This window comes from Phyllopteryx taeniolatus, chromosome 13, assembly GCF_024500385.1.
Source record: "Phyllopteryx taeniolatus isolate TA_2022b chromosome 13, UOR_Ptae_1.2, whole genome shotgun sequence".
In the NCBI taxonomy this organism is placed as follows: Eukaryota; Metazoa; Chordata; class Actinopteri; order Syngnathiformes; family Syngnathidae; genus Phyllopteryx; species Phyllopteryx taeniolatus.
In genome coordinates this window covers 176,575-196,674 of record NC_084514.1, presented here as the reverse complement: position 1 = coordinate 196,674, position 20,100 = coordinate 176,575, and the positions used below count along the sequence as shown (strand labels likewise).

The window sequence follows — 20,100 nt, the reverse complement described above, 5'->3', positions numbered from 1 at the left end:
AGATGGAAAACAGGTTTGCCACTAACGACTCTGCGTCAGTTTGGCGAGGATTACAATCATGAACCAACGACAAGCGGTCACCCCCCCCCCAAGCGCAGAACGGTAAAGAATTGGCTGATGACTTGAATACCTTCTACTGCAGATTTCAAAAGGACACTTCCCCACCACCGATCACCATAACGTGTCTGAATCCCCCTTCTGCATTGACCATTCACGGAGAGGACGTGAAACGGTTCTTCAAACAACAAAAGATCAACAAAGCGGCAGGCCTGGTCAGTGTGTCCCCCTCCTGCGGGTTTTCACACAGATCTTCGATAGATCTTTGGAAACGAACGCTCCACCATCGTCCCAGTCCCCAAGACACCTGCTGTTTCCGGACTGAATGACAACACACCTGTCGCCCTGACATCTGTGGTCATGAAGTCCTTTAAATGCCTCATGCTCGGCCACGTGAAGAGCGTCACAGGGACCGCTGCAGTTTGATGACCACCTCATCCACACGCACCACCAGCACCAGGGCCCACCAAGGATGTGTCCTCTCTCCGCTGCTCTTCTCTTTCTCCACGAACGGCTGCACCTCAATGCGCCCGGCCATTGCCGTTAACGTCTTAAACAGCCGACTTACAACTTCATCGCAACATGCTGCATTTTGCACGTCTCTGTTGGGTCACAACTACATTCTTCGCACGCTGCACTGTTTGCATACTGGAGTTGATTACTACTCGGCTTTACACGATCAGGATTTTTGGGGCCGATCAGCGAGTTGAAAAAAAACGATAACCGATCACAAGATGGAGGGATTTCTCTATTTAAATGACCTGTTCACTTACTGTATATACTTGTGTACTTAATTGCTCAAACAAATATATTTACAATGAGTAATGTACCTTTGTTCATCTATGTATGCCAGTGAGGCATCGTGACAGACAGAACAAATGATTAATGGTCTTCTATTAGATGGCAGGAAGTACATACAGTCATGAATGTATCCGCTTTTTGTGACATTTTTGTTTGTTGGTGTGCCGTGAGATTGAAGCCTGACCCTAGCAACCCTTTATTGCTCAGTGACTGTTTTTTTTTCTTTCTGTCTCCAAAGTGTCCTCTGTCACTTGACTGTCTTTTGTCGTACTCGAGCGGCTCCGACTACCGGAGAAAAATTCCCTATTTTGTCCTTCTAATACAGGCGGCGCGATCCACTCTTGTTGTCGCCACGGTAACCAGTGTATCCGGTGGCATTTGAGTTGACAAGATAAAGCCCAATGATCGTAAAAAACGGGATGCGGTGGTATCGGAATACAATATTTTATTGCAGTAGTCTGACATAGAGCAAATTTGTCTTGTAGTCTGATCCTGCCCGGCATGGCATGTTGTCTGTTCCACACCGCCGACTTTTTTGGAACTTTATTGTCCGTCAGATATTTCCAATACTACGTCAAAAGACGCGCGACAAGGCTAAAAAGAAACTAGCTTTTTGATTCAAATATACCGCGCACGATGGCAATGCGGCGTAAATGTCTTTTGCGGATCGATCGGATCGGCGAATTATTACATTAAAGCCGATCAGCATAAAATGCTAAATATCGGCCGATAATTACTACTGCCCGCTTGTGTGTTTGAGGACTCTGCATCATTTGCACAATTTCCATTACATCTGCATCACAGCAGTAGTGGTACACTTTCATTGCTCAATGACTCTCTACAGTCGTTTTTGAAAATTGTTTTTTTTTTTGTTCATGTCCTAAATGTATATTTTGTCATAGTATAGTTTGTTTTCATAGTATAGTGGCTCCAACTACTGGAGACAAATTCCTTGTGTCTTGTAACATATAACAAATAAAGATGATTCTGATTCTGATCACGATTGCGTACCAACAGGTTCAGTTGCGTGCAACTCGCTTTTCTGCGTCTGACGAGGTTTCCGTCTGCGCCGTGACCGCCGTGGCAAATGTTTCGACGGTTTCAAAATGATACTGGGCACCGCGTTTTCACGACTGGATGTACTTGAAGGCCACGGCAGCCGTTTCGCTGTGAGCTGCGAGGTGGGGCGTTCGTCGTAGACCAACGTGACCACACCTCCTTCTTTTTTTGTTTTGATTCTTTTCTTGCTTTTTTATTGCTGCTCTTGTTCCTTCAGATCTTCCATCCAGAAACCACAGACATTTATGACAAGAAGAACATGCCCAGAGCTGTTTACTGCCTACATGCACTGAGGTGACGTCTGTCTGTCTTATGAGTTAATGCGGGGGTCGCAAACAGGGGGTGCCCTGCGTTAATGCTTCTATGTTCTTTTTGCTGCTGTGTTTTATTTCGCAGTACTAGTCAGCTGTCGACATTGGTGTTGAGAGAGTGCCAGGGCACAGCATATTTTATTTCATTCATTGTAATTTTGATATGAACATGGCAAATAAACTTAACTGAAAGCCTTCCCCTCTGTGTTGGTGCGTGTGTGTGGTTTTTATGTAGCTTGTACCTGTTCAGACTTGGCCTGGCTCCACAGATCACTGACCTTTGTGGGAAGGTCAAGTTTACAGGTAAGCACAGATCCTTATTGGCTGAGCTTCAAGCGCCGCCTCTCTCCTTTATTGATCATATTGATAGTGATGGCAGAAGTCGATCATGTTTGATCCAGCGGATGCATGTTGATATTAATGTTGCTCTGCTTGCGTGTTCAGAGGACGAAATCAACAACATGAGGCTGGAGTTGGACAAATATGGCCTCCAGCTTCCCGCCTTCCACAAAATTGGAGGAATTCTGTCCAATGAGATGTCGGTGGACGAGGCCGCGGGTATGACAACATGTAAACACGACCGCATCTTATCGAATTTGTCAAAATGTCTGCTGCGTGCGTGTGAAATCACACCCGAGCCACTATATAGTGAGTAGTGTTACAAAACTACTTTTTCCATTAAAATTGGTTTATAATGGAACTATAAAGTCCACTACATAAAAAACCCTATATAGTGGTTAGGGAGTTGGGAATGAATCATTCGCTACAAAGCGATTTTTAGTGGACATTTTGAGGAACTATCTTAAGTCCGCTACGTACAAAATCCCTCTCCTGCAGTGGTTCTCGACTGTTGTCACCCTGGGACCAGCATTTTCGTGATCAAGGATTATTATTTTTTTTGCTTAAAAAGAGCCTTTGACAACACATGTACAGTATATTATATTTTGAAATGCTTTTTCAAATGGGTTTGCTGTACCGCCAAAGGCAAATTGCTTGCTATCATATATATCAAAATATCAGAATAGGAATAGACCTAATACATTTTCTAGCTGTCTGCAACCCACCCAAAATGGGTGCGCGATCCACTTTTGGGTCCCGCCCCACCAATTCAAAATCACTGCTGTACTCTATTTGTCAAACATTTTCTCTCGTCCGCCTTCAGCGCACGTGGCGGTGATCGCCATCAACGAGGCTGTTGACAAACGTGACGTCGGGGCGACGGCGGAGGCGCTCAGGAACCCCAACGCTCAGCTCGCCGACCTGCAGGAGGCACTGACGAGCGTCTACCAGGAGACGCTGCTTCGTGCCAAACGAAGGAAAGCGCGGCAGGCGGCCAGCCGGGTGAGTGCGGCTCCGGAGCGCCACCTAGCGGAAACGCTCAAGGCAGCGGACGGACCCGTGAGGTCGTGGGGTTCCCGATTCGATACCCGCTTCCCTCATAGACCGTTGACAGGTTCTACAGCAAGACGGCCAACCGGTCCGTGTTTATCAGCTAATTGTAGGAGTCCTGAATGGAGCTGAAAATGTGATTTAAGGCTTTCTAGCATTTGAGGGGGGGGGGGGAGCGTTTGTGTTTGAGGTACAGTTGCGACAATTGATCGACAGCTAATCGATAAACAAATGAATCGACAACTGTTTTGTGAATGGATTAATCGTTTGCCGCACAGGTCTCAAACTCACGGCACCGGAGCCGGCCCGCCACATCATCTTATTTGGCCCACGAAAGCAAATCAAGTGTGTCTACTTCATGTTTTCCTGCAAAAATCTGTTCCAAAATTGCAAATAGTCTTGACTTTCAATAGGGATATCCCGATCCAACTTTTTCAATTCTGATCTGATACCGTTATTGCGGCCTTGAATTTTGGCCGATACCTGTCCGGTCCGATATCAGCAATAATCATACGTAGTTTTGTGCTATTTTGTAGTCTGAAATGTTCGAAAAGGCTTGATGAAGTGATATTACTCAAACAGAGAACAGTCATCACCAACAGGAGATTTGAGGAAAACTGACCCATTTATTATTGACCTATGGGTTTCAAAAGGTAAATGTTACCATGAAGGCAACACCGCGCTACTCTTGTTTACATTTAGACAAACAAAAACAACTGCTTTCATGTATTGTTGTATTTGTCTGGCAAATACATATTTCAACTCACTTATAACTTGAGAAAACTTTTTTTGACTGTGCATAGACACACAGCAACCTCAGAATTTGCACATTCAGATTTTATTTTGTCATTTTGTTTTTTTGTTTTTGTTGATGTTCATGCTGTGGTAAAAAAAAAAAAAAATCTACAGTTACTATTTACTCAGTACTTAAATAATAATTTCACTGTGTACTTTTTACTCTTAAGTCCTTTTTTGGATGAGTACTTTTTACTTTGACTTGAGTCACATTATTGTCAAGTAACAGTACTCTTGTTTGGCTCCTCCCCCCACCTCTGGAGCGGACATCCTCTATTGCGACTCTTACGCTTAAGCGAGCTTTTTGCTCATCAGATGAGCTAGTGCCGTGTTTGTTGCGCTGGTCTTTTGTATTTTCGCGTCTAGGTGCTGCAGATCGTGGCCCTGGTTTCTGTCCCAGCGGAACCGCGAAGGACACGTAACATCGGCGACAATCGCTGATCCGCTAGTACATCTTGTATTCATTAGGAAACGCGCCTACAATTATCTAATTACTTTACGGATGTTAATATTAAACGTATTAAGCAACAGAGCGATGTTAGGGATTATGTCACAACACAGAATAAACTAACTTCAAATTCAGAAATGGCCAATAAAAATAGAAAAATATTTTACTTCATATTTTCCTGTAGGCTGCATTTGGGATTAGCCTTTGAAGTTGGTAAAAGTGAAAAATGAAGTGAAACGGACAATGATTTTAGTCAATTATTTTCCAGAATGAGTGTTTAAAGAGGAGGATGCTATTCATGCGGCACGGCTTGAAGCTGGCATCAGGTGCAGGTGGAGATGGGCCTGGCTCGTTGGAGGCTAAAACAAAAAAGCAAAGTGATGAGGCAAATTTAATTCTAATCTTACATTTGTACATCAACATGTACTTGAGCGCTGTAAAGAAATGTTTTTCTGCCTGAAGAAAATTAAAAAGAATTTTTTTTTTTTTTTGCCTGCAGAATCTTCCAGATGGCTTAATTCGTGTTAAAATCAAAAGAATTCTCTGCAGGGGCTCGGGGGATGCCCCGTAAAATGTTTTTTTTTCATGCCTTTGGTGTTTGCATGTCTGCTTCTAGCACATCAAGTTTTTATTCTCCACAGCTTACCCTCCAAATAGCCAAAATTCCACTGATTAGCTGTAGTAAGACTTGCCAGCTGATTACGATTGGCCTCATCTCCAGCTACATTGCAACTTATTTGTGCAGTCACAAATTGAGACCGTGCAGTGAGAGGTGTGTGCAGCTCCCAGTAGGTCAGTACTATCAATATCTGCAAACAGAAAGCTAGCATAGTAGGAATTAAGATTTGTGCTGGCTTTTCTCTTAACCTTGTAACCATCGGCATACCCTTGTAAATTCTATTTCGTTTTGTGCTGTTTTTTTGGTTTTCAAAGCTTGTAACTATTCCATCTTAGTGTTTTATTTACATGGGTATATATATATCCCCTTTGTTCCAATTTGTTCTCACTTTGCTCCAAAACTTAACATGATGGAGAAAAATCAGTTTTGGATTCCACACCCAAAAATGAGTTAAAAACAGCCGTCAGACCTAACTCAACAAAAATGGTGCTCCCCAGTGTAATCGATGGACGATTCAATGGAATAATCGATTCGAAAAATATTTGATAATGACAGGCCAAGTTTCAGGGTTAGCTTTAGCATCTGAAGGCTAGCGTAAGGGTTAGCGTTGGAGGGCAAGGCCGAAGTGACCTTCGCGATGTGACTTTCAGGGTGGAGCCTCCGAGGAAAAAGATCTGTACGAGGAGTTTCTGACCCGCAGAGAAATACAAAACAACATCAACACGGTCAACGGTGAGACCGTCGTCACGGTAACGTGGCGGCGCGGCCGGCGCTGACGTGTGCGACGATGTCTCCAGTGAGATCGGCGGTGGAGCGGGTGGATGAAGCGGTGGACGCCGCTGACGAGCCGTCGCTCGTGGGCGCTCTGCGGCTGCCGTGTTTGGCCCTCGTGGGCGTCCTCGGCGCCAACGGGCCCTGGTACCTGGAGCAGCTGGCGGCCGACCGACACGCAAAGGCACTGGTACGAACAAATCGTATGGTGATGGGGCCCCACTGATATCGATTTTTTTGAGGCCGATTCTGATATTTGCCAGCGAAAAAAAATTCTGATACCCGAATAATCGGACAATTTATTTAGAAAATATAGAATGAATAAAATAACTTGTTTGTAGTCCCTTTATGCTTAAAACAATAAAGACACTGTATGAATTACAGACAGATCATTTGACTATTTTACATGTAAAGACTTTGTCTTTTAGTATTTGTTTAACAGAGAGGAATTTTCAAGTACAAAAACCTGAACGTGCATTTATCTTTAGAATTAGCCCATGAATGTGTGCAACATAATGAATGAAGCAATAATGCCCTTCGACGTTAAATCCCATTTCTTCGCCTTTGCCATAAAGCGATGACTTCAAAATGAAAACCACAGACCCCTCTCCCAGGTGTCAAAATGTCAGCTTTTTTTTTTTTTTCCTTCCTCTTTGTTCCCAATATCGTCTTTGACAGAGTTGCGTTTGAAATATTTGATGTTCAAAGAGAGTTCACCAGTTTTGTTGTCCTTTTGCTTGGTTATTGTTTTGCGCATTATGAATGTTTTTGTTTTATGCTGCATTTCTTGTGTTGTTGTTTGTTTGAAGTTCATCATCTTTGACTTTGTCTCATGCTATAGGCAAAAAAAAAACAATAAATCCCCCAAAATTCGGCCGCCCCCCCAATTTGAAAAGGGCTAATATCGGCCGGGTCCTAGTTTTTATTGTCCCACTCACATGTTGGATGGAATGTTTTTCTGCACGTCTTCAGGACCACGCCTTGGCGGACCCGCTGGAGCCCGATGAGCTTCAAGAGGCCGTCAACGCAGCGAATCGGGAAGCCTGCGGAGACGCTGAGAGTGAGACGCTTCCTCTCTGTGTGACTGCCGTGTGTGTTGCGTGTCCATGACGTGCGCGTGTGTATTTGCCACAGTGCAGAGAGCGGTAGACGGCGTGAACGAGTCGTTGCGGGGCAGCGACCCGCAACGCACGGTCAGCTGTCTGATGTCCTCTGACCTTCGGCTGCCCCCCGTCTTCCCTTGCGCGGCGGCTCTTTATCATCAGCAGCTGCGGCTGTTACAAGCGCGCGCGGGACAGGTATGCACAGACGCACACGAAACACCAGTGTTGGGGAGTAACTAATATACATGCAGGGAGGTTATGTAATTGAATTAGCAAATGGATGTAATTGTAATCCATTACATTTCTGGGAGAAAATGTCTTTTAATCCACCTGTCCTGGAACCGTCACCTTATCGTGGTGGACGGGTTTGTGTGTCCCAATGATCCAAGGAGCACGCCTTCTTATGAGGAAGCTCAGTCTGGGGACTCTAAGGTGGGCGCTCCTATCTCCGGGGTTGACATTACCGAGGGGGGTAATGAGATCCACCCAGAGTTGCTCACGGCTCTGGAGGTTGTGGGGCTGTCCTGGTCGACACGCCTCTGCAACATCACGTGGACATCTGGGGCAGTGCCTCTGGATTGGGAGATCAGGGTGGTGGGCCCCCTTTTTAAGAAAGTGGAGCAGAAGGGTGTGTTCCAATTACAGGGGGATCACACTCCTCAGCCTCCCTGGTAAGGTCTATTCAGTGGTTCTGGAGAGGAGGGTCCGTCAGGATGTCGAATCTCACATTCAGGCGGAGCGGTGTGTTTTTCGTGCTGGCCGTGACCAGTGGACCAGATCTACACCCTCGGCAGGGTTCTGGAGGGAGTTCGCCTCACCAGTCTAGATGTGTTTTGTGGACTCGAAAAAGGCGGTTGACCATGTACCTCGGGGAGCCCTGTGGAGGGTTCTCTAAGAGTACGGGGTAACGGACCCCCTGATAAGGCTGATTGGTCCCCATACAACCGCTGTCAATAAGTTGAATATGTTTCCAGTGAGAGTTGGACTCCGCTGAGGCTTCCCTTTGGCACTGATTCTGTTCATTACTTTCATGGACTGCGTTTCTCGGCACAGCCGAGGCGTCGAGGGGGTCCGGTTTGGCGACGTCGGTATTACGCTTCTGCTTTTAGCAGAAGATGTGGTTCTGATGGCTGCATCAAGCCGCGATCTTCATCTCTCGCTGGACCGGTTCGCAGCTGAGTGTGAAGCGGCTTGGATGAAAATCAGCACCTCCGAATCTGAAACCGTGGTCCTCAGTCAGAAAAGGGTGGCGTGCCCTCTCCAGGTCGGGGATGAGATCCTGCCCCAAGTGGACGACTTCAAGTATCTTGGGGTCTTGTGGGTCAAGTGAGGGAAGAATGGAACGGGAGATCGACAGGCGGATCGGTGCGGCGTCTGCAGTGATGCGGACTCTGTAGCTGTCTGTCGTGATAAAGAAGGAACTGAGCCGAAAGACGAAGCTCTCAATTTACCGATTGATCTATCTACGTTCCTACCTTCACCTATGGTCACAAACTGTGGGTCGTGACCCAAAGAACAAGATTGCGGATACAAGCGGTCAAAATGAGTTTCCTTCGCAGGGTGTCTGGGCTCTCCCTCATAGATAGGGTGAGAAGCTCGGTCATCCGGGAGGGGCTCAGACTTGAACCGTTGCCGCTCTGCATCGAGAGGCGCCAGATGAGGTGGCTCGGGCATCTGAATAGGATGCCCCCCGTACGCCTCCCCCGTAAAGATGTTCCAAGCACGTCCCACCGAGAAGACGACCCGGGACACATTGGAGAGACGTCTGTCTCCCGGCTGGCCTGGGACCACCTCGGCATTGCCTCGCAAGAGCTGGAGGAAGTGGCTGGGTAGAGGGAAGTTTGGGCATCTCTGCGTAAGCTGCTGCCCTCACGACCCGACAGCGGCTAAGGGGAAGCAAATGGATGGATGGTCATGACTGTTAAATTTTTAACAGGATAACTTGTCATGTAATGTAATGTAAACGACTACATTTCTAAGGTCATCTTCCTAGCATTGTGAGGATAAGGCGGTACAGAACATGGATGGATGGATGCTCAAGACACGCACGCACGCACACACGCACACACACACACACACACACCCCTGAGCTGGTCTGTGGTGATGTTGCCATGCGTCCTGCAGGGGGCACTGCAGCTGGAAGAGCTGTTTGTAGCTGTGGAGATGCTGTCGGCAGTGGTGCTTGTCAATCAGGCGGTGGAGGCGGGAAATCTGCGGCATCTCAGCTCCTTATTGGTCAATTCATCAGTGGGCTTGACAGATGTGGACCAAGCCCTGATGGACAAGTAAGGGATGATGATGATGATGATGATGATGATGATGATGATGATGATGATGATGATGATGATGATGAACGTGCCCAGGTACTTGTTGCGTCTGTTCAACATGAAGCAGTCGTCCGGTCGTGAAGCGCTGACCTGGAATCAGCTTCAGGAAGGAATCAAGCTGGCCAACGAGGACGCCCAGGCCCAACATCAGCGTATGTCCAAAATGCCACATGCTGAACTTGGCTCATCATGTCAACGCCTGTGTGACCTCTGACTAGGGCTGGGGGGCGTGGGGGGAATCGGATCATGCTCTTAAGTCGTCCGTAAAAATAGGTTGACACAACCGCACAGGGAACCACGTTTGCGTCACCGTCCAGGTTTTCCACACGGACATTTCTTTCATGTACGCAGACCTCCCAACATGGCCGCCACGTAGCCGGGCTGCTACAGCGTGTCTTCCTATCTATGGTTGGGACCGCTGCTGTAGCCGGATGATGTCGAAGGTTTGGGATTAAAGGGATGAAAATAAAATAACTTAACAATGACTGCAAAGTGGAGCTGGCGTTATTGAGCGCCTTGAGAGAAAACATGCGCACGTTTGCAACTGCAGATCATATCATACAAAGGGTGCAAAAAACATGGGAAAGTTACAAGATAATTATTATCACCTAATAAAGGTAACACAGTGAAGGGCTAAAATTGTAATATGTAAAATTGCTAACCTACAAGACTGTTAGGATGTGACCTTATTTACCAGCTTAATTGACACAGGAAAAAACAAGTTTTTGAGTGTTTAGTCTGCAGTGAGAAACTGAACCTTCTCCCAGATGAGAGCAGCTCATTCCCACCATGATGGATGGATCACAAATAATCTTATTTGCTCGTTGCAGCGTAAACTTTTCAGAAATACTCTAGAGAAGCACTCTTGAGCACCAATTATTTTTCCAGTTGCATGAATTAGCCAAGGCAGCTTATTTAGCTGCCCAGAGAGATTAACGAACCGAGCTGTGATACTATACCTGATTAGACTTTCCAAAAATGCCTTTAAAAAAAATCTACATAAATCTTTGATCAACAGCACGAATTCTCAGATGACGTAAAAAAATGCAAGCGTTGCTGTAATCTGCAGCAAAGGCTGTCAACGTGTGTGCTCCGTGTTAGTGCGTTGTCCAAAAAAACCCATAAAAAGACAAATAAATGGAATCATCGATTGTAAAAGGATGAGAGAGTGAAACTTGACCTCTGACCCTTTAGAGATAGTGACTCTTTGTGCGGTTAACGAGGCTTTGCTGGCCGGAGATGTTCGCGGGCTGCTTTCTGCACTGCTGCTCCCCTCTAGTGGTGTGGAGGACATCGTGCCCGCCAACGCCTGGAGGTACCTCAGCTCGATGAGCGCTGCCAGGCAGCGCAAAGCACAGGTGAACAAACTTGCGCACACACACTCACACACACACACACGGGCATCCCATACGCACGTGACTAAATGTGATTTAGGATTCAAACATACGAACCTGAGGTGGATCAGTCCCAATGTAGCTGCCGTGTTTGATGTGAGGTCACGTGTTCTTCCGTAGACCTACCAGCTCAGCAAAGATGCGGGAGCTGAGCTATGGTTGGCTGAAATCCAGGAAGTAGTCAGACAAACCAATGTGGAGACTCAGAAAGCTCTGAAGTGTGAGTCAACCACATGATTCTTTTTGCCTTGCTGCTGCATGCACTACAAAATATTTTAGTTCCCAATATTTTGGGGGGTTTATCACTGTAGCGCTATTTTGCAGATTTATCCATTAACCATATCCGCTTTTCCGTTGAATACATTTACAAATGAGTTCAAAATAGCGCCACGCCCACTAGAAGACAGCCTCTCAAACGGTTGTGTGAAATGTTGCATTTCCTAACCTTGCAAAACCAAACAACTCCTATGTAAAACAGAAGAAAAATATAGTTTCTATTTGAGAAACCGACATGCGCCATCCGCATTTGACTGCAGGTAACGTCTCCTTTCAAGCCGACCGCGAGCTGCACGTAACTTGCGCGAAACAGTCCATCAGAGATGATTTCATGAAAGTCATTGAGATTTTGTCGTGATCGGGCTACGCAGATTCTACGAGTAGGTCTTGGGGGTCTCAATGTGACCCCTTAAGGGTTCATTTTAGGTTTAGTTCAAGAGACTATGGTTCTGGTACACTCACCTGTTCTTAATTCTTATTCAGAAAGCATAATACTTCCAATTTCAGTGTAATTTTATAGCTATGCAAACATTTGTGACTTGTCTGGTTTTGCGATGCAATGACAGTTGCAAAGAGTTTTTCAGTCAGATTTGAGTTTTAACCTGTAAACCAGAAACGGAAAAACTCATTTTCCCAAATTCGCACAAAAATGCTTTCGCATTGAACTCTTCAAATGTTTTCTTCCATTGTCGTTATTATTTATTTTATAAATACTTTAAGCCTGCAATTTTTGTGTAAAAAATATGTTAATATGTTAAGTGGGTTAGTTGTAAGTGTGTGAAAGGGATACAAATATTCTCACCTTTTTTTTCCTTCCCGATATTGGTGGATTTTCAGTATTGTCTGGAACAGGTTAAGTGAGGGGGTGTTTTATTGCGTGTGCGTGTAGTGTGTCTGGCGGTGGCAGCTGTCAACCAAGCGGTGAAGGAGAAGCAGGCTGCGCAGACGCTGCGAGTGCTGTCTCTACCAGAGGTGGCGCTGCAGGGAGTGACGCGGTGCCGGGCGGTCGAGTATCAGCGGCAGCTCGCTGCTTTGGCGCATCGGAAGGCGAGCGCAGGTGACATTGTACGCCCTTGATGTGGCGTGAGATCAGAGGTTAGCCGCTGAGAGTTTATGGTGCGCGTTTGCAGGAGACAACAAGAGTCCGTGGGTCCGATTCCGAATGCGAGACGGCTCCTCGTTCTTCTTCCACCTCATCAAACTGGAAGGCACGTGGGAGGAACCTCCCAATTTCGTCCACAACAGCGTGTTCCTGGACCAGCAGGACATCCAGGTGACTCCTCGTCTCGCGCTTGCGCCACGCCGCCTGTGTCATAAACGTCCGCTCACGCCGTTCCCTCGCAGGAGGTGGTCGACGGCGTGTTATCCGCGCACCGGCGGCGAGAGCTTTGGGCCGACAATCGAGCGCTGGTCACCCGCTTGCAGTCGGCCATTCGAGGATTCCTCACCCGACGCCGACTGGCAGCTCGCCGGAATTACCTGCGCGGCCACGCCTGCGCCGTGGTCCTCATCCAGGTGCGCAGAGCGACACCTGGCGAGCGGTCACGTGACTCCAGCCTCTGCTGACCGGCCGGCGTTCGTTTTGCGTACAGGCTCACTGGAGGAGGTTCGTCCGGCAGAGGGCGTACAGGCGGCGGCTGCAGTTCCTCTCCAGCAACTGGAGCGCGGCGGTCAAGGTGACGCACTCGTGCCGTGCACCCACATCTGCAAACGGCCCAAATCCACAACTAATCCACTCCCCGACCCCCAAATTGGAATGATGGCCTATATTAATAGGTCCCCAAACTATGACCATTTCAAAGTCATCGCTCAGCCTTACCGGGCCGTCAAACTAAAAAGCTTGTGAGTGCGCAAGGTGGGGTCGTGGCCGCTGCGTCAATGTGTTCTTTTGTAATACAGTGCAGAAGTGTGAGAATGTTTTATTATTATAAAATGATTATTGCTATGAGAATGCTTTATTAAAACCCCGTGCCATCACACTGGATAATATGGAATTTCTTTTTTGTAATCTAAGAATAGATCAATTATTTTGTTAATGTCGTCTGGAATGCAAAGTTATCAATGTCCTTTCACCATCGTTCCTGTCGTACTGTGTGGTGTGTTTTTGTTTGCGCTTTAAGGACAAAAGTCCTGTTTTTGTTTTAATTCCTCATTTTAAAAAAGCACTTCAAGCAAAAGGCTTTTGAAATTGGAGGCTGAAAGCTGCAGCTGGCTACGAGCGAAATGCCAGTGTTTGGAGGGTCATTGCCCGTCAGCGACATATTGAGGAGGGGAGGGGAGGGGAAGGGAAGAACTATGAAGGAGTTCATTTTTGGACCGGTGAACTTCGTTCCAAATTTTCAATTATGAACTGAACTAGTTCATTTTGGGAACGAGGAACTGAACTCTGAAGTAGTTCGTGTCGCAAATAAACTTTTCCAGCACTGATCCTGTATTATTTCACTTCGCAATATACTGTGTGTGTGTATATATATATATGTATATAGATAGAGATAGATCTATCTATAATATATATATATATATATATATCTCTCGCAGGTTTAAAAAAAGATCGTAATGTCATTATTTTTTTTCTATTATTCAGCCCTAGCATCCATCCAGGGCGCATCTATTCACATTCTTTGCGATGTTTGTATTCAGATTCAAGCCTTTGCGAAGATGTGCTTGGCCAGGAGGAAGTATCTCTCACGGTTGAAGTTCTTCCGACAAAATGTGAGTGTGGCAGTTGTTAGCATGCGCGTGCGGATGCCACGGTAACCGTGCGGGTCCGCAGGTGGGCGCCGTCATAAAGATCCAAACCTTCTTTCGAGCAAGTCGGGCGCGGGCCGAGTACAGGATGCTGGGTAAGTTCTCCGACGAAGCAATTGGCCGAAGGTCACCCGAGGACTAACGGCCGGCCGACCGACGGTCGCTCCCGTCCGTCTCAGTGCAATGGGACACGCTCCCCCTGAGCGTGCTCAGGAAGTTCGCCCACTTGCTGGACTTGGGGGACGCCGACATCGGGGAGGAGGTGAAAGTGGCGTGTCTTCGGGAGGAGGTGGTCCGGACCGTCCGCTTCAACAGGCAGCTGGAGGCCGACCTGGACCTGATGGACCTGAAAATCGGGCTGCTGGTGCGCAACAGGGCCACGCTGCAGGTGAGCCGCTCCCGTCGGCTCGCCGGACCCGAGGACGGTGCCTCACCTGTGGGCCTCCTGCAGGAAGTGGAGTCTCACTGCAAGAAGCTGACCAGGAAGAACAAGGAGAAGCTGTCGGACTTGATGGACGTGGAGAGGAGCAAAGGCTTGAAGGCTCTCAGCCGAGAGAGTAGACGGAGACTGGAGGCCTACCAGAACCTCTTCTACCTGCTCCAGGTGGGTCCCGGGGAGGGGCCGGGAGAACGGGTTTGTTTGGGGCGGCTGCGAGTCCACTCACCGTGGCGCTGTGTTTCAGACTCGGCCGTCCTACTTGGCGCATCTGATCTTCCTGATGCCGCAGAGTCGCTGCTCGTCCTTCGTGGAGATGGTGGTCTTCAGCCTGTTCAACTACGGAGCGGACGATCGTGAAGCCTTCCTGCTTCTGCAGCTCTTCACGCAGGCGCTACACTTTGAGATCAGGTCTCCTACCTACTCGCCTCTGCTTGACTCTACTCGTCGATACTCGCCTTGGTGTCTCTACTTGATTCTCGGCGCCTTTACTCGTCTGCTTGCTTCAGCTCAGAAAACATGTTGAACTCATTGACTGCCAGGCGTTTTAGAGCATCTTGACTAATCGATCAAGACTCGCAGAATATTGTCTTCTGTGGCAATAGAAGCACCGAACCTACTCGCTTCTTTCACCCGACAAAAAAGTTTTGTTTCTAGCTTTTTGCATTCTTTAGTAATCAGCAGTAGAACGTGGGTTGGTTTCCCCAGAATGCCGTTTTCTGGCTCCAAAGCAAAGAAAAGCAGCATGGACATGACTTGACACAAATATATCCAAATATGCCATTAGATTCATGTCGGCAATTGAAGACCTCGGGTGCATTATTTACAGAAAAAGGCCATTTCTACCAATATTTACTCACAATAGAGACTGCCCACAGTGTCGTCAGCATTGGTGGTTCTTAATGTCCATCACTGATAATACGTGGATTAAATAAATTACAATTTTTCCCAAAAAAGAATGAACAATAAGTTACTGTAACTGACTATTCTGATTAAAGGCAACCTTCGACAATAGTAAGTAAGGTGCCCATACTTGCCCGACTTCCGGCGCGTTAGCATTTCTCTCCCTCACCTCATCTTTATCTCCACTCCAAAGCTGCACTGATCTCAAATCCAAAGCGCTGCAACGCCAACATCTACAGGGATGTGTTACTCATTACAGCGCGTCACAAACCTGCATTTCATAGACAAGCTGGGCAAGACCCTCTTCCACACCTGCCCGTTGACTTTGTAACGTCACCGTTGCTCAAGTATCTCGACTGTCCAGCTGTTGTTCTGATGTGGTTCGCACCCCGATTAACCTTGTCCGTTCTGTCCCTCTGTCTGCTCCCTAAAAGCCTTTTCTGTCTGGCTGCATTTTCAATAAAACTTTAGAATAATTGAAAAATAAAAATAAGCAGAGGGAGTAATTCAAGCTCTCCTGTTGCGCAGCGAATCTGTTCCAGCACAAAAGGCATACAGATCCACCATTCTGCATGGCCATGCAGCTCATCAAGACCGGTTTAAAAAAAAAAAAAAAAAAAAAAAATAGGAATATCAAATATTTCCGTCGGCACGGTGAGCGACTGGTTAGAGCGTCAGCCTCACAGTTCTGAGGACCCGGGTTCAATCCCCGGCCCCGCCTGTGTGGAGCTTGCACGTTCTCCCCGTGCCTGCGTGGCTTTTCTCCGGGCACTCCGCTTTCCTCCCACATCCCAAAAACATGCATTGATTGGAGACTCTAAAAATTGCCCGTAGGCGTGACTGTGAGTGCGAATGGTTGTTTGTTTATGTGCCCTGCGATTGGCTGGCGACCGGTTCAGGGTGTACCCCGCCTCTCGCCCGATGATAGCTGGGATAGGCTCCTGCATGCCCGCGTGAGGAGAAGCGGCTCGGAAAATGGATGGGTGGATATAATATTTCCATGGGATTCATAGTATTCTATAAACACGTCCATTGTGCCATATAATCCTCTTGTGTTAAGAGCGGCAGCCGGTATTGGGTTAGCTCTACGCTAACGTAGCATCTGAGCTATTGTTGCGTTTCACTCTCCAGGCATGACTTATGAATTATTCCCAAAACGAGATCTCGCTGCCTCGTCCTCAAAGCACATTAGAATGGGGATTTGTTTCTTTTTCTGAAATGTATTGTTTTCATTTTTTAAAATGGATTTTACATTCATCTTGTTGCAGTTGCAAGTCAATTTATTTTAAAAATAAATAAATAAAAAAAGCAGTGTAATTTCTGATATTTTAGTGTGTCCCCCCTCCCACAATGAAAAAGTACAGATAAGAATACCGTTAAAGTACCAGACCGATAAGCAGTATCGTTAAGAGTAGTAGTATCGTTAAGATCTGATCGATACCCATCAGTAGCCTTTGCCAAGGTTGGAAGGAGTCCACCAGGTGGCGCCGTGCTGATGAGTGTGATGTGATCAGGTCCAAGGTGACGGAGCCCCAGGACGTAGTCAGGGGGAACCCCTTCGTCATCAAGATGCTGGTCAACTTCTACCGACACGATCGTGGCCGCAACGTCCTGCGGGAGGCGCTGGGTCCCGCCCTGCGGGACGTCTTGGCTGCCCGGAACCTCAGCGTCAGGACCGACCCGCTGGACGTCTACAAGAGCTGGATCAACCAGACCGAGAGCCAGAGCGGACTTAAGAGGTCCGAACGTACGCGCCCGAATAGCCCACGGAGCGTCCGCTTACCCCCTTTCTCCCGTCGTGTCGCCCCGCCAGCTCGCTTCCCTACGACGTTTCCCCCGCGGACGCTCTGTCCCATCCCGAAGTCCGGCGCCGCGTCGACATCGCTGTGGTCAACCTGCACAACCTGACCCAGAGAATCCTCGAGGCCATCACCTCCAACATTAACAAACTCCCGTACGCCCCCCCCCCCCCCCCCAACACCCCCCCTCACACCCACCCACCATCCTCTTTCCACAGGTGTGTTTGTGTTTGTGCAGATATGGCTTCCGCTACTTGGCGAAGGTTCTCGGAGATGCCCTGAGGTCCAAGTTCCCTGCCGCCAGTGAGGATGACGTCTACAAGGTCACTACGAACGTTTCTTCTTGATGTGATGATGTCATCAATCGATGGGCAAACTTTTGGCTTTGAAAACAGATGGTTGGGCCAGCTCATTTGTCGATGAGGTACAGAAAATAAATGAATTGAAATTGATGATCATGAATTCACCCATTTTGGGGCAGCGTGCCGGTTGAGTGGTTAGCACATCTGACTCGAACTCTGACGTTGGAGTACCCCGGAGAATACCCACACAAGCATGGGCGTGGGTTTTCTTCCTCCCGCATTCCAAAATCCGGCATGTCAGCTTCATTGATGGTGTGAATGCTTGTTTGTCCGCCCAAGGGCCCAATCAGATAAAAGGAATCATTGAAAAAAATAGCAAAGACATTTTGGAGCTGCAGTCGCTCAGTCTGTGAGGACTTTGGCTCGGAGGACGTGTGTTCGAAAGCCGCTATGGGCAAAAATGGAAAAAGAGAGATGCTCGTGCGCTTGCTGGCTATTGCGGAGGTACCCTTTAGCAAGGCGTCATCCCCGCCACCCGAGCTCAAGTGGCGCAGCGCTTTTTGCGCTTTCCCTTTCACTCGGTCTCTCCTTGATTGCCTGCTGCATAGTACTTGTCGTCTGCTTCTGTATATGATGGAGTGGGAGGACACAGATGAGTATAATCAATTCAAATAATAGTCATAAAACTATTTGTATAGCACCTTTAAAAACACGTTCACAAAGTACTTCGACAGACAGAATAAAACACAGTGCACACCAAATATCGTGATCGTATAGCATGAAAACCAGTGAAGCCCCAAGCAATGCAAGAACGCAGCTGACCCAACTGAGACCAAGGAGGGGAGAGGGGGGGATGAAAACAGCATTTTCCATCCGCTTCTCCTCACGCGGGTCGCGGGCGTGCTGGAGCCTATCCCAGCCATCTTCGGGCGAGAGGCGAGGTACACCCTGAACCGGTCGCCGGCCAATCGCAGGGCACATAACATACAAACAAACAACCATTCGCACTCACTTTCACACCTATGCGCAATTTAGAGTCTTCAATCAACCTAGCACGCATGTTTTTGGGATGTGGGAGGAAACCGGAGTGCCCGGAGAAAACCCACGCAGGCACGGCGAGATCATGCAAACTCCACACGGGCGGGGCCAGGATTTGAACCCCGGTCCTCAGAACTGCGAGGCAGATGTGCTAACCGGTCCCTACCGTGCCGCCTAAAACCAGCATGATCACATAAAATCCATTAATAAATGCATGAATAAATACATAAGTCCATCTATAAACATAAAAACAACTAGTTTTTTATCAAAGCCATGAATAAATGGATGCCTGAAAATAGATGCCCAATAAAATGAATTGGAATAAAAATATGAATAAATGAATGAATAAAAAAACTGGCTCATGAATGCAACATTCCAGGACTCGGATTCGAAAAGCCCGATCATATTGACGTGAGCTTGATGAACCCTGACCTTCGTGATCCCTCGTCCAATCACGTCCGTTGCTGCGTAACCTGTTGTCTTGTGTCTCGACACAGGTGGTTTGCAACCTGGTATATTACCGCTTCCTAAATCCCGCCATCGTGGCTCCGGACGCGTTCGACGTGTTGGAGCGTACGGGTGTGCCGGGGGGCCTGCGGCCAGCGCAGCGCCGCTTGCTGGGCTCGGCGGCCCGCCTGCTGCAGCGCGCCGCCGCCAACGAGCCCTTCCTCGGGGACGGCGAGCACGTGGCCGCGCTCAACCGCTATGTCGCGCGCACACACTCCGCCTTCAGGTCAGTACGCAAACTGTCACCTCTTCAGCACGAACCAAGTGCAGTGGCAGAGTAAAAACAGAACAGCCGAGGTCAAGTCAATGGATCACTCTGCCTACTGTGCTACCAGTTACGGGTTGCGTGCACGCTAGCGTATGTTTTGAAAAAGCCAGCGGGAGTATTTTATTAACTATGTAAACAGTGAGTTCGGGTGTACTTGATTGAAGGATTTAACAATGTACTCACGTTACAAATCCATCAAAGTCCTCATCTTCTGTATCCGAAATGAACAGCTGGACGAGTTCTCCATCAAACATGCCGGCTTCCCTCTCGTCATTGTCGGAGTCAGTCTCGTCGCCGGGGGCTGTTCGGCAATGATGCCGGCGTTTTCCCGCTTCCTCCACTTGCGAACCGCGGATTGGTCGATCTTGAATTCTCTCGCGGCTGCTCGATTCCCGTGTTCCTCCGCGTAACGGATAGCTTGCAGTTTCAACTGTGCTTCGTAAGCGTGCCTCTTCGTAGGCGCCGTTTTGGGGGGTCCTTGGCCAAACCGATGTTGTTTTGCACAATGCGTGTACCTACTGGGGGCGTGCCTTTCGTGTCCTCTTTCACGCGCAACCCTCCCCCCTTTAACGTCCGCACGCCGTCCTCAGTCACGTCCGCCTTTCCGCTATAGGAGATGCTCCCAGTCGGTCAAGCGGAGGGAGCGCTCATCCAAGTCACACAACAACATTGACTGATTTTGGAACTCTGTGCACACTTCAGGCCCGCCGCATTATAAGGCGGGGCGCCTTATAAGACTTTTAAGTGGG

The 20,100-nt window shown here is 48.0% G+C and overlaps 1 protein-coding gene across 6 annotated transcripts in view; it reads left to right on the top strand.

The window, feature by feature from the left end:
* Positions 1-20,100, top strand: part of iqgap3 (IQ motif containing GTPase activating protein 3) — a 31,575-nt gene that overhangs the window by 5,953 nt on the left and 5,522 nt on the right. For 5 of the 6 annotated variants that reach the window (XM_061794748.1, XM_061794745.1, XM_061794744.1 and 2 more), the window contains 25 exons: positions 2,135-2,211; positions 2,464-2,531; positions 2,673-2,786; positions 3,391-3,569; positions 6,130-6,211; positions 6,277-6,440; positions 7,223-7,310; positions 7,385-7,548; positions 9,478-9,638; positions 9,717-9,832; positions 10,875-11,038; positions 11,195-11,294; positions 12,240-12,407; positions 12,481-12,623; positions 12,695-12,865; positions 12,943-13,026; positions 13,991-14,062; positions 14,124-14,193; positions 14,278-14,486; positions 14,550-14,702; positions 14,782-14,945; positions 16,952-17,176; positions 17,251-17,391; positions 17,475-17,559; positions 19,074-19,309. In XM_061794748.1, the coding sequence (XP_061650732.1) occupies positions 2,135-2,211; positions 2,464-2,531; positions 2,673-2,786; positions 3,391-3,569; positions 6,130-6,211; positions 6,277-6,440; positions 7,223-7,310; positions 7,385-7,548; positions 9,478-9,638; positions 9,717-9,832; positions 10,875-11,038; positions 11,195-11,294; positions 12,240-12,407; positions 12,481-12,623; positions 12,695-12,865; positions 12,943-13,026; positions 13,991-14,062; positions 14,124-14,193; positions 14,278-14,486; positions 14,550-14,702; positions 14,782-14,945; positions 16,952-17,176; positions 17,251-17,391; positions 17,475-17,559; positions 19,074-19,309 (3,398 nt within the window). Of the gene's footprint in view, positions 1-1,875; positions 2,040-2,134; positions 2,212-2,463; positions 2,532-2,672; positions 2,787-3,390; positions 3,570-6,129; positions 6,212-6,276; positions 6,441-7,222; positions 7,311-7,384; positions 7,549-9,477; positions 9,639-9,716; positions 9,833-10,874; positions 11,039-11,194; positions 11,295-12,239; positions 12,408-12,480; positions 12,624-12,694; positions 12,866-12,942; positions 13,027-13,990; positions 14,063-14,123; positions 14,194-14,277; positions 14,487-14,549; positions 14,703-14,781; positions 14,946-16,951; positions 17,177-17,250; positions 17,392-17,474; positions 17,560-19,073; positions 19,310-20,100 lie in introns of all 6 variants that reach the window. The other variant, XM_061794746.1, reaches the window with a different exon arrangement.